General features: G+C 42.6%; 1 protein-coding gene and 1 pseudogene across 1 annotated transcript; one reads left to right on the top strand and one right to left on the bottom strand.

Moving 5' to 3' along the window:
• The first annotated feature begins 3,060 nt into the window (after positions 1–3,060).
• LOC149104103 (uncharacterized) lies at positions 3,061–5,189 on the top strand (annotated as a pseudogene).
• A 4,006-nt stretch (positions 5,190–9,195) lies between these two features.
• Positions 9,196–11,356, bottom strand: LOC149104104 (uncharacterized). Its single transcript, XM_089274433.1, has 2 exons — positions 11,078–11,356; positions 9,196–10,745 (listed from the first exon to the last, which is right to left on the bottom strand). Exons 1-2 carry the CDS (start codon positions 11,201–11,203, stop codon positions 9,441–9,443), a joined length of 1,431 nt encoding a protein of 476 aa, XP_089130559.1. The 5' UTR covers positions 11,204–11,356; the 3' UTR covers positions 9,196–9,440.
• Between the last annotated feature and the right edge of the window lie 456 nt (positions 11,357–11,812).

Below are 11,812 nucleotides of genomic sequence, written 5' to 3' on the forward strand. Positions count from 1 at the left end.
GTTTTCACTTCGCTTAAGTTAGGTGATTTAAAGTTAAAGAGAGAGTACAAAGCGGCCTTTAATGCCGTCGCCGCTTCAAACACGATTGCCAGCTTGTGTAATATTTTATCAAGGGGTTTCGCAGTGCATTCTGTGCTGGACCGTCTGGAAAAATTCAGGAATCGATAGCTGTGTTCTTGTTGTTTCTTCTCTTCATATTCGATAAAAAAAGGAGAAGTTTAAAGAGCGGGGTGCAGTTGTTAAAGCTTTCAAGCAAAGTAATCAGGATACGACATGTATTACGTCTATCGATGACGCGGTAAAATTTGTTTATGGACACACGGAAGCGTTTGTGGAAATCAGCCGTGGAAATTGCATCACTGACCAGAGGATTTAAATATAAGCCGTGCTGATAGATGAAGGGAAAACTTTTTAATGGTAAGAACTATTTACTTCCTGGTTATTTACATAGGTTTGTAAGCTGCAGCAGAATAAAAATCTGTTGAACTCAGGAAAGTTTTGTTGTATTGGAGTTTTGCTCATATTTCCTTGCAAGGAATGTAATAAAGGTGCTCACTTTCATATGTGTGTCCTCATTTTTTCAAGTAACCGTATTCTGTTGTATTTTTTTTTTTTTTTTTACAAAACAGGGTCTTACACAATCAACAGATCATTAAACTGTCAAATTAAATCAATCAATCAACTTTTAATGTGCATTATTTGCAGAATTAATTTACATCAGTATTATAATTAAATAAATATGAGAACACACATAGAGACTACAGTTTCTGTGACAGATGTGTAAACAGAACTGTTTTCAGCTGCTAAAACGACCCCCACCGTTAAACCCCAACTACCCCCACCCCGGGTTTAACGGTGGGAGTCGTTTTAGAAGCTGAAAACAGTTCTGCTTACACATGCTGTGCACAGAAACTGTAGTCTCTATGTGTGTGTCCATGAAAGAAAAAAAAAGCGCGGAAAAGATGTGCAGGGTCAGCAGGGTATTGTTCCGATTCCGAAGCATCGGCGTCATGCGATCGAGTGTAATAAAAAGTGTCACAGAAATACTTCCTATTGAAGAAGTATCCGCACAGTATATACGCCGAGATGGCTGCCGAACAATCAAACAACTGCCAACTTTCAGATTCCATTCAAAACCTCCCTCCAGAGCTTCGCGAGATGATTTACAAGAAGTATCTCGCAATAAAAAGAAGGGAAAAGAAGGATTTGTGCTGGGGCGATGTACACGAGCGTATTTCAAAACTGCCTTTCTGTCAATACATGCAGCAGATTGTACCAACGATAATTTGTTTTGAATATGCGAACTGCCGTTTCGAGGGTTGTTGTTTCCCCTGTTTCGAAAGGGAGGGAACTCTTCATAAAATATTGCCAATCCCACCTCTCATAGAAGACAGCATCGAATACAAGAATTTTTTAAAAGTATGCTCCTGGGGTTATGATTGGCATGAGTGGTTCCTTTTTGGCAGGGAGCGTTAGCAAAAAAGGTGGGTGTTTCCTAGTAAAAAACCTCATCGCCATCAAAGGAATTCGCCTCAAGCATAGCCGAAACGACCTCGCGCGTAATATCACGAACATTTTTTTGCCACTCAGGTGTGAAATATTCGTGGGCGAGAAACGCAATCAAGTGGAAACAGACGAGCATGTTTTTAAAATATGCAAATAAAACCGTCTGTTTCTAAAAGTCAGTTCGAAGCGGGGGGGGGGGGGGGGGGTCTGTTATTTTTTTTATCAGTTCAGCTTCAAGTCTGCCGCGGATGTCTTTCTCCAGTTTCTGAACATCAACGTCAGCAAGCTTTCTCTTTGATGGTTGGCGAAGCATCTTTGCTCGTACTTGTTCCTTCAGCGCGTTATACTGTTGAAACTCGGAAAGGATGGTGTCAAACTCGTGGGAAGACACTTCGTTGTTGTTCAAAGATTTGGAGAGCAATCTGTTGATTGTGTCCCGCTTGGCAACGGCGAGCGTGGTAATCTCTTGATGTTTCTTTATTTTCGAATCAAGTTTTTTGCTGGCGATTATCAGCCCCGAAGAAACGAGAGCGAAACACCCCCCCAACGCTGCCTAAAGGAGCTGTTGCCGGCAGGCCAACCACAGACAGAGCGGAGCCAAAACTTGCGCTGGAAAACGCTGCTGAGAGAGCACTGGAGCCGGCAGCACTCCAATTAACGAATTTTCTTGCCCGTTTGAATTTTTTTGCGACGAGGCGATAGTGGCCGACCTACAAAGTGTTTGAAATCTCGTTGATCTTTTACAAGCGGAAATTTTCAGAAGGAGCCGCCAGTACTGGATAGATAGGTTCGACAGGCGGCGCGCTTGGTAACACATTTGCCGAAGACATTGTGTATATAAAGAAATTTAATTTAACTCTAATTCAAAAATAAGCGGGAAGCCCTTGAAATCAAAGAGTTCGCCATTCTCATCTTTGACGCTAAGAGTGATGCTATTTATAAACCCGTCTGTAGAGCAGTCTCGCAAAACCTGTTGCGGAGAACCCTGGTAGCTTACCTTTTCAAAAGGCTTCCCTTTCACATCAAACAGGGCTAAGACATCTGACCTCTTGCCATTGAACAGATTCCGTTCTTTGTCGATCAAATCACAATGAATAAAATATGTTGTTGGAGCTGTAAGCCTTTTTACGAATGTTATAGTCTTCAACTTTCGCCCAATACCAAGCAAATCGGCTAAATCGCAATCAAGTTCAATCGGTTTTAACCCAAACTGTCTGATTACAAGCTGGCCAACAGGTTGATTTATTGCTGTTTCCAACTTATAGTTATATTTGCCGAACAGACCTTCTATTTCTTTTGCCATTCTTTCTAAACTATAATGCCCTGGGAGTAATTTACTGATTGATAAAGCTTTATCTTTGTCTTTATCTCCCAAGGTGACTGAACCTTCTTTTTTCAAAGTGTCCCAGCTGTTGAATAAACTACAAGATATGAGTTTCATGAAATGTACTTTCGGTATCGGGTTTTCAAAATAGATAGTCCCTCCGTTCTCTTGTGTGACAATAGTTAGAACAACTATTTTATATTTAACAAACAAAATTGTGTTCAAATACAATGGCGAATATGTGGAAAGATCCTGAGTTTCTGAAAAAAGCGGCAATCGCGAAGGAAAAGGCGTGGACAAATTTTTTAAACCACTTTCTCAAAGCGGAAAAAAGCCGGTTCGTTTCACAAGAAAGCACCGACAAGAAAAATAACGCAACCGCAGAGGAGTTTTTCAAACAAAGCGAAGGCTCGTTACAAAGCGTCTTCGGCTCAGACAGGCGGTATTGGAGCGCGGAAATGAAACAAACGCTCGGTTTGGGAGACAGCGGAGGTTTTCCTTATCAATTGTCGCCGCTGGGTTCAAAAGTTTCTTTGGCTATCCCTGCGGAACCTTTCGACGGAAAAGCGCCAAACTTGAAGAAGATATTCAACGCCGAAATCAAAATCTACGTCACGCCTGACCAATATTTCACGACAAAATTCAGAGAAATATTCCAAAAAACCAAACTCAGGCACACTTCTGGAGCCGAATCAAAACACTGGTTAGGAGGGCCAGACATGAAATATTGGCCGCAACAGCTCAACTTCGCGGTTTTCTGCGCGACACAGGGGTGTGGAATTTCACGCGAAATCTTTGACAACGGGATAAGTCTCCCCCCGCAGATAAGAGCTTTTTACACCTTCCACGTGTATTTCACCGTCAGGCGCATTTTGTACCAGCTAGGAGGAATTCAGAGCATGAGCGCTTTCCCCGGAGATCCGCCTTTCAACCAATTCAATAATCATTATGACGTTCCTTCGCACAAAAGGCTATGCGGGGAGTTCGGAATAGACCCTTCGAGCGATTTTCGCTTCACGCACGGGGAAAACCACGGTCTATCAATACCCGGGGTGGAACAAGTTCAGCGATGAAGGCGGCAAAGCGATAAAAGGGGACTTGATTTATTACATCGAGCCGGGGGCCGCTTCTGATACCCAATCAGACTGGTTCGCGCCAAACACAGCCTCCGGTTTGACGCAGGCAGGGTTGGCGAGAATCAACCAGTCAATCGAAGCCTTCGTTTACTGCATTCTGGGATCGCAGGTTAATGTGCGCAGCAGTATTCTCGGTTCGGGTGGCCGGGCGAAAGAAGCCCAAAGCGAGTTCCTGGTGCTGATGGAAGACGCGATCAGACAGCCCGACCTGGCCGAGAGCGTGCAAAGGTACCAGCTCGCGGTGGATCAAGCGAAGGTCAGGCTCAATCTTGCCGTAGCCCCCATGGCCTGGCTTATGCCCGCGCAAATGATAATCAACACCGAAAGCACAATCGGTTACAACAACAAGCTGAAACAGGCGGTCTCCGGGATGAAACTTGGGGTGAACAACCAGGTAAACCCGGAGACAAAAAAAGCTGCGCTCAAACTAATGGCAGGCGGCCCGTCAAAAATTAACCCGCCCAACAGCCATCCTTCAAACCCGATACACGAAGCCGCAACAGCCGAATCAAAAAAAGCTTCTTTGCCTGAAACTCAGCAAACACAACCAACGGCGCAAAAAATAGAGCCAAAGGCTCCAGATAAAACGTCGCAACATGAAATAAACAAAACAGCTGTTATTGTCGGTGTAGTAGGATTATCGGCGTTGCTGTTGATGGCTTGGCGGTAAGCTACCGCTGCTTCTTAAAATATTTTTCGAACAAAAAGGCCACGGCGGCAAGAATAAGCAGCCAGGTGTACTCGGCCAGAAACCCAACGACTTGGCCCGCAGCTTTGAATAGAAAAGTCGCAATCGATCCAATCAGCCCGGGCAGCAGAGAAGCAAGCTTCGCGCCAATATCTTTTAGGCCTTTCCCCAAAGCTTGGCCGGTGGCTTTCAAAGCATTAGTGATTGAACCGACGACGACCCCCGCGGCTAGATCGGAATTGAAGTGACCGTCACGCCATATTTTTTGAAGATCTCTTTGACCCTTTCCGAGAGGGGCCGCCCCCTTTCCCTTTCCGCAATCTGAGTTTGCAAACGCGCGAGCTCCTCGTTTCTTTCTGCCACCCTCTCTCTTGCATCTTCTTTGTCGGAGGACGAGGCATTCTCATCTTGGATGATCGCCTGGTCTTCCTCGTTTTGGCGCTGCAGCTCGCTTTCCTGCTCTTTCAGGTCGTCCAACGGTTTTGTTTGGTTGAGCCTTTCTACCATGGCGTTTGTTTCACTTTCTTGTGCTGCGAGTCTGGCCCTGAGTCTGTCAACCTTGTCTTTTTCTTTATCTACCTTTTTTTCTCGTTTTCTAAGCGAGGCCAATTCTTTTCCCTTGTTTTCAAGCTCGGTTTGATAGTTCTTTTTCAGTTGTTTCAGCCTACGCAGTTCTGCTTCCATTTCAAGATTCGAACCTTTTTCGTCATGAATTGCATCAATCTTAGCTTGAGTTTGCTCGATTTTTCGTCTTAAAACTTCTATTTCTTTCTTTTTTTCTTCTATTTGCGAAGAGAGTTTTTCCGCCTGTTGTAGTTGGATCTCCGCCTCTCTTAAAATTTTGCGTTGTTCTCTGATGGTGTATCGGTCTTCGGCTATTGTTTCTTCAGCACTCGGGCCAAGGTCATCTTTGAAGTTTTCTAAAAAACGTTTCATAAAGCCTGACTCATCTTCTTTTAGAATCTTAAAATTGCGGATGGAAAATTGCGAATGACAAATATGCGAATGGTACTGGTAAGGGGAATTATCTTACGATGTTTTCTTACAGACCTAGTTGTAAAATAAGCCAGGTCAACTGAAACTGACTCTAGGCCGGGAACCGAGCTTCCAATTTTTTTAAATATATATTTAATCACAAAACAGATTGAAACATTTTTACGCCAGATCCAAAAAAGGAAAGGACTTAATCGAATAATCACAAACTAGACTTCTCTTTTATTGTCAGATTCCTTGTTCTTTTACTTTATCGAAGGACTTTCGCCTCGCTACCCTTGTTTAAAGTCGATCGAACTTCGACCTTACCTTTATCTCTGGCAATCTTTGTTAACCTTTCCTTTGTGTGCTTTTGTAGTGAAAAAGCTGGTCCACCGCGTCAAATGGACAGGATAAGGCCTTCAGATATGGAAGGTACAGAGCGTTTCTTTAAAAGCGCTTTTACAGCTTACTCTGATATAGATTTCATGTAGTTAAAATAACGAAAGATAAAAATCGAATACAAAGAACAAACGTCTATAGACCGCCGCAGGAGGTTCTTTTTGCAGATAGAGCAGTTCTGTAACACTACTGCAAGGCGACAATTAAGCTTAAATTTGGCGATTTCCGTAAAAAAGAAAAATCACGAGAAATTATGAGAACTAAAGAAAATGTTAAAAAGAAACTGAATAAATGGCAAGATTTAAATTCTGCAAAGAAACTGAATTCTTATGGCTCCTGATTCTAGATATAGAAGCGCTAAATTAAAATTCCGTAGTACCGCACGTTCTTTCCAGCGAACTTCGTCCGCAGGAATTTTTACAGTCAAAATTTAAAATGTTGGTTGTATCGACGGTTAGATCTTCATGCGATTGGGTAAGCTTATTCATTGTCAGAGAAAAGTTTTTCTTCCAAAGATATTTTTCAAAGACGTGAAAAAGAGGTAAGAAAACTGAGTATGCGTCATAATTTGCGCGCGCATAAATTTCGTCATGATTAAAGTTGAATTATGACGCAACTATAATTACTTAGCTGGACGAAAAGTACGTTTTCACGTAGGGGCCAAACCACCCCCCAAATGTTTCGTCAGTTCTTGGGTATTTCACATTATTTCACATTACTTAAAAGGTATTGAATGTTTCTACACCAAACTTGGCAGATGAACAGGAGACCTATTGCCAATTATATTTACGTGAAAAATGTCAGTAAATGTCAAATTTGTGACGTCACAGTGATGACGTCATGTTTTTTTTCCACTTTTGAAGTTTTTAAGAGTGTATCCATGGGTGCACCAGGCAGGTCTGCTACATGCCATCTCACCGATTTCAATGAAACTTAGCCAGTATAAAGGGTCTACCCCAAAACTCAGAAAGACACATTAGTTTCGGTTTTGGATCTTTCAGGGGGGAGGTAGGTCACCCCCCTGGTTCTACTAGATTTTTGTCAAGAAAATTGCCTTAATATAGGCAAAATGTATGAAGCTCTCAGAACAACTGTATTCAACAGATTGCTACCAGGTTTTGTACACGTATTGATATATATATAGTGAATGCAAGAATCAAGTGACAATCTATTTGATCAGCCGCTTGTCAATCAATGGACATAAATATGTGACTGTGTTTTTAGACCCTCAAATATTTGACGATTTTGAGGTCAAATATCTCCCCTTGCCAAAAAGGTATGACACTACTTTCAACGTTCCTTTGTCCATCAATCATTTATCTTTAAAAAACAGTTAAAACATCTTTGGGCACTGCCGTATTTTCGCTTCGGATGCCACTTGAAAACTGCACCTAAAACAAGCTTACTTTAACCTTATCCGTCATACAATGCTGGCAAAAGCGGTCACTAAAGAAAATAAATCGAAATTTACAAGCTTGTTTAACAAGAAAGCTGGAACAGAAGGGAAAGTAAGGCTAAAAGGCTTCGAGATTTTGAGAAGAAATTGAAGGTTACGCGTTTTTAGAGATACGTGTCACCAAAATATCGATAGTAAAATCGCAGTGTTTGTGATTTGACGTTTCCTATTTTGAGATTTGCTCGCAAAATTAGCTGTTGCCTTTCGCACGGCATAAAGCACTTTTCAGTCTTTCATTCAACTCTTTATTATCAAGAGGTCGTGCTGTTTATAATGCCCTGAGGAGATTTCAGGGTCACATGTCGAGTTCTTGTTTACAAGTACATTCCAGCTACAATAGTTTGCAGCAACATAAACTTGCACAAGCTAAAAAAGACATTACGAGGAAACCTTCCTTTACTGACTAAAAAGAAAATGCAGTTCTAACAAATTCGCTGGTTCAGCCATGCATAATTCTAGAGGGAAAGACTTCAATTGCATTATTATTGTCACTTACCAAGGGTTACCACCATCGAAAATTTCCATCGGGAAGTATTTGTAGCGTGACCTGATAACCTTTCAGAATTCCAACAAATTGTTCATCCCTTTCGTTAAGAAACGCTTTCAGAATGTCCTACAAATCTCTATAAGTACATTTATGTACTTTCTGGCCGGCACATATCCGCATTCTTTTTAAATACATGTTGTTCTGACTAAATCTGTATCTCTCTCGATCGCCAGCGTTGAATTGCGTTACATATAGGTTGAGCCAGCAATGTGTTGACCAGCAGATCTTCACGTGTTTCCCGCCATTTGCATCTTCAGTCGACTCCAGTCATCTTCAGTTGTTCGCATAGGGAAAGATAGTGAATTTGAAAAAAAGTTAGATTAGCAGTAAACATTTACATTTTTTCTAGCTCACTTGTATAAGTACCTTTCCACTTGTATTCTTCCCCGCGGAGGGCAGGTACGGTCTCGCGTGGGCTAACTTTTTTGTTTTCTTTCAGCAGTCCATATCAGACTGGGGGTTTGGGCGGGATTAAGTGACAACTGACAAATTGCTAAAATTTTCATCAACAACTGAAAAATCGCCTTTAAGATGTAACGGGCAACTGACATTTGTAGTCCGTTTTACTGACAACAAGAGCGGTTTTCCATTGAGTATCGTAAAACCAAAACCAAAGTAATCACTCTCGCCAATCACAAAGGACACAGACAATACAGTGAACCAATCAAAATCGAAGAAATAACATGTAACTGACGCAAAGAGGTAAAACGGGATAAAGTGCGTTAGAGCGGGGTAAGATTGGTTTTGCTTTTATTGGTGATTGAATAAGAAAGTGGCGCGAGATTTTTAAGTCAATCGTGTAGCAAAGCGATGCAAAACCAATTACTTTTCGACGCTCAAATAAAAACCACTCTAATAAAACACTTGATTGCTCTTTTATTTTAATCTTTTTCGATCCTATTTGGCTGATAATTCTGCATTTTTAATCAATATCAATTATTTAAGAAGTTATTATTTTTACAAACTAGTATTGTGTTCTTATCTCTTGTGACTTTTCACCTTAATCAGTTCCGACAAAACAAAATTGAGCTAAATTAAAATCAACTGATAGATGGCCCCGACCAATGATGAATAGGCCATTTTACAATTGTGTGCTTAGTTACCTGGCTTATGAATGCAAGCGAGGCTGGAGGTGACCTTGCTTTGATATAGACCTCTCTGCATTCCTCATTGCCATCTAGTGAGCCATACGAACAACTTGATTTACACAACAAAAGCAGTGAAGTCTTTACCAAAAAAAGGTCACCTCCAGCCTCGCTGCCATTCAAAGGCCGTACAGGCCACTGAACAGACAAGTGTAAAATGGTCTTTTGTCAAAAGTTACAGTTACAACTGGCACTTGTAACGTCCTATCCAGACCTTCCTACTTGTTTACAAGGTGATAATTGCACCCTTATCAAACTAATAATCTAAAGTTCAAGTTCCCTCCTTATCTGCTGCCTTCTTCGGACAGTTTCAGCCTCAGCAGCAAGATCATCGGCATCAGCTTCCTCGTCCTCATTCATACTTACAGACCTGGTCCTTTGCAGTTGGCCGCTCTTATTCAGGGCAGAAAGTCGGCTAAAGTATCGAGCGATCTGTTGCTCCGTCAACCAGTCGATCTTGGTGAACATTTTCTGGCCAGTCTCGTCTCTTAAAGACTTCATTTTACAGGCCACATCGGAAGCGGTTGCTTTCTTACCAGTTTCTTCTCCCATCCAGAACATGTCTAACAGATAGCTCTTCGCTTTTTCCGAAAAGGCCACTGATTTCCGTGTTCTCCGAAGAGCCCATCCGTGTTCCACTTGGCCAGCTGGAGATTGGTCGTCAGAACTTCTGGCTGATGTCTGACCACGAACGTAGACACCACCTACGGAATGACACGCCTCCGTCCATTTCCGTTTGATTTCGTCGTACGCCGACTCCTTTGCTAGCTTCACCATGTGTTTCCCGACGTCCAGGTGCTTTTGGAGGGCGACGAATGACTTGAACGTCTTGATGCATCCTTCTTCTTGACAGGAGAACATCTCACTTTCGTGTTCCGTCTGTGACGGGAAAGGTAATTCCTTCAATGGCCCAGGCTCAGATGTAGCACTTGCTGGCTCTGCACGTTGCTGATATGTACCTGCCTCTATGTGTGGTCTGCTGAAGGGTTCTAGTGTAACGAGCTTCGTAGGACCTTGGGGTGTTCCAAACCTTGCCAGTCTGACTGCGCTATAAAACTTTCCAGGACCGACATCATAGGCACGCCACACCCTCATGCCTCCATTCTCGTACGAGAAGTTGTGTAGCGCCTGCACTCCTGCCATACTATGTTTGGTCATCGTCTGCGCAGATGCCTGGACTCGACACACCGCGGCATAACAGCCTTTGACTCCCCCGTATGACTCAATGGCGGCTTTCATGTCACTGGCTGTTTTTACATCATTGCCTTCGTTTATGAAGCGTCTCATGTGGCTTTTGAGTGCGGCGGTGCGACGATCGCAGATATCTTTGCCTGCGTGGGGTTCACTAAAGTCGTATCGTGTGATCTTGACTCCAGTGCAATCACCAATGCTGGGGAGCGACAGCAAAAGACAGGCGCAGTGGTAACATCCGGCGTTGTCGGATCTCAAGTACACCTGGCTGAGGTTTGGCTTCAGAGTTTTCAGTGTTGCTAACGTGTGTTCAATCATGGAGGCCACTGCGAACCAGTTCTGAGTATACTCATCGAATAGATGGATGTAGGTTCGTGTCTAAAAGAAAATGAGTGTGGTTGATTTCAAACATGCGCTAACCTTAACCACGCATTCTCTGTTACATTTTTTTAAATTAATTTCCTTAAATTGCATTAAATTGAGGGATAGAAACCTGCATCCAAACAAATTACCGCTTCACTTCTCAATCGCCACGTCCTACAAATCAAGATGGATTATCCGCATGGTATAATCAGCAATTTTTCATCTGATATTTTTCCTTTTACCTACAAGTTGTTGCAGTTTGTCTGGAAAATATCAATAGTCGCGGGTTTTGTATCTTTTAAAGAAGACAAATAATAGCTTAAGCACGATTTCAACATCAAACGTACCACGATTTCTTCGTTGTCGGCTTTAGTAATAGCAACAGTAATGTGCCAAGGTTTCCCTTTCTTCCCAAACCAATCGCGCTGTGTCTCTCTATAACTTGTCGGTAAAAACTTCATGGCCCAGTCCATGATCAGTAGTGCTTCGGTTTCGGAAAGGGCATCGACAGCAGCAGTCTTGCGGCATCTTGGTGGACGGATCGTATAATGTGCGACTTCCAATCCTCAAGTTTCGGGATTTCCGCTTGCAGATCATGCTCAAGTTCGTCCCGCTTTTCATTGTTGCTGAGGAAAAGTAAGAAAGCAGGAATGTTAGTCATGTAAAACTTAATGTCTAGAGTAGAGATAACCCATTGACCTCCTCGACTAAAAGGTATACTCGTTTGAGCGCTGTCTTTCTACTGCATAAAGAAAAGGTACATTTTGTACCTCCAAGCTGAGTCACTCTAATTAATTATTACCTTAACTGCAGACGAGATAATGCGACCTGAATATCCGTGACGGCATCCCTCAAGTCATTACATCGGTCACAGCCAATGTTGTGCTGGTGGGAACAGGTTCCACGGTACTCGATTTCATCACTGCTCAATGCATACACGCTGCAATGATCTGCACAAGGCGTCTCATTTGAGATGTGTAGCTTGAAGTCGGTTGACAGATAGCGTTTGCCAGCTTTGAGACGTGAAACAATTCCACTTGCCTCTTCATCTTGTAGGCCTGCATGAATAAAATTCCATTAAC

The sequence above is a fragment of the Orbicella faveolata genome, unplaced genomic scaffold, assembly GCF_042242905.1.
Source record: "Orbicella faveolata isolate gen_17 unplaced genomic scaffold, um_ofav_v1 contig_35, whole genome shotgun sequence".
In the NCBI taxonomy this organism is placed as follows: domain Eukaryota; kingdom Metazoa; phylum Cnidaria; class Anthozoa; order Scleractinia; family Merulinidae; genus Orbicella; species Orbicella faveolata.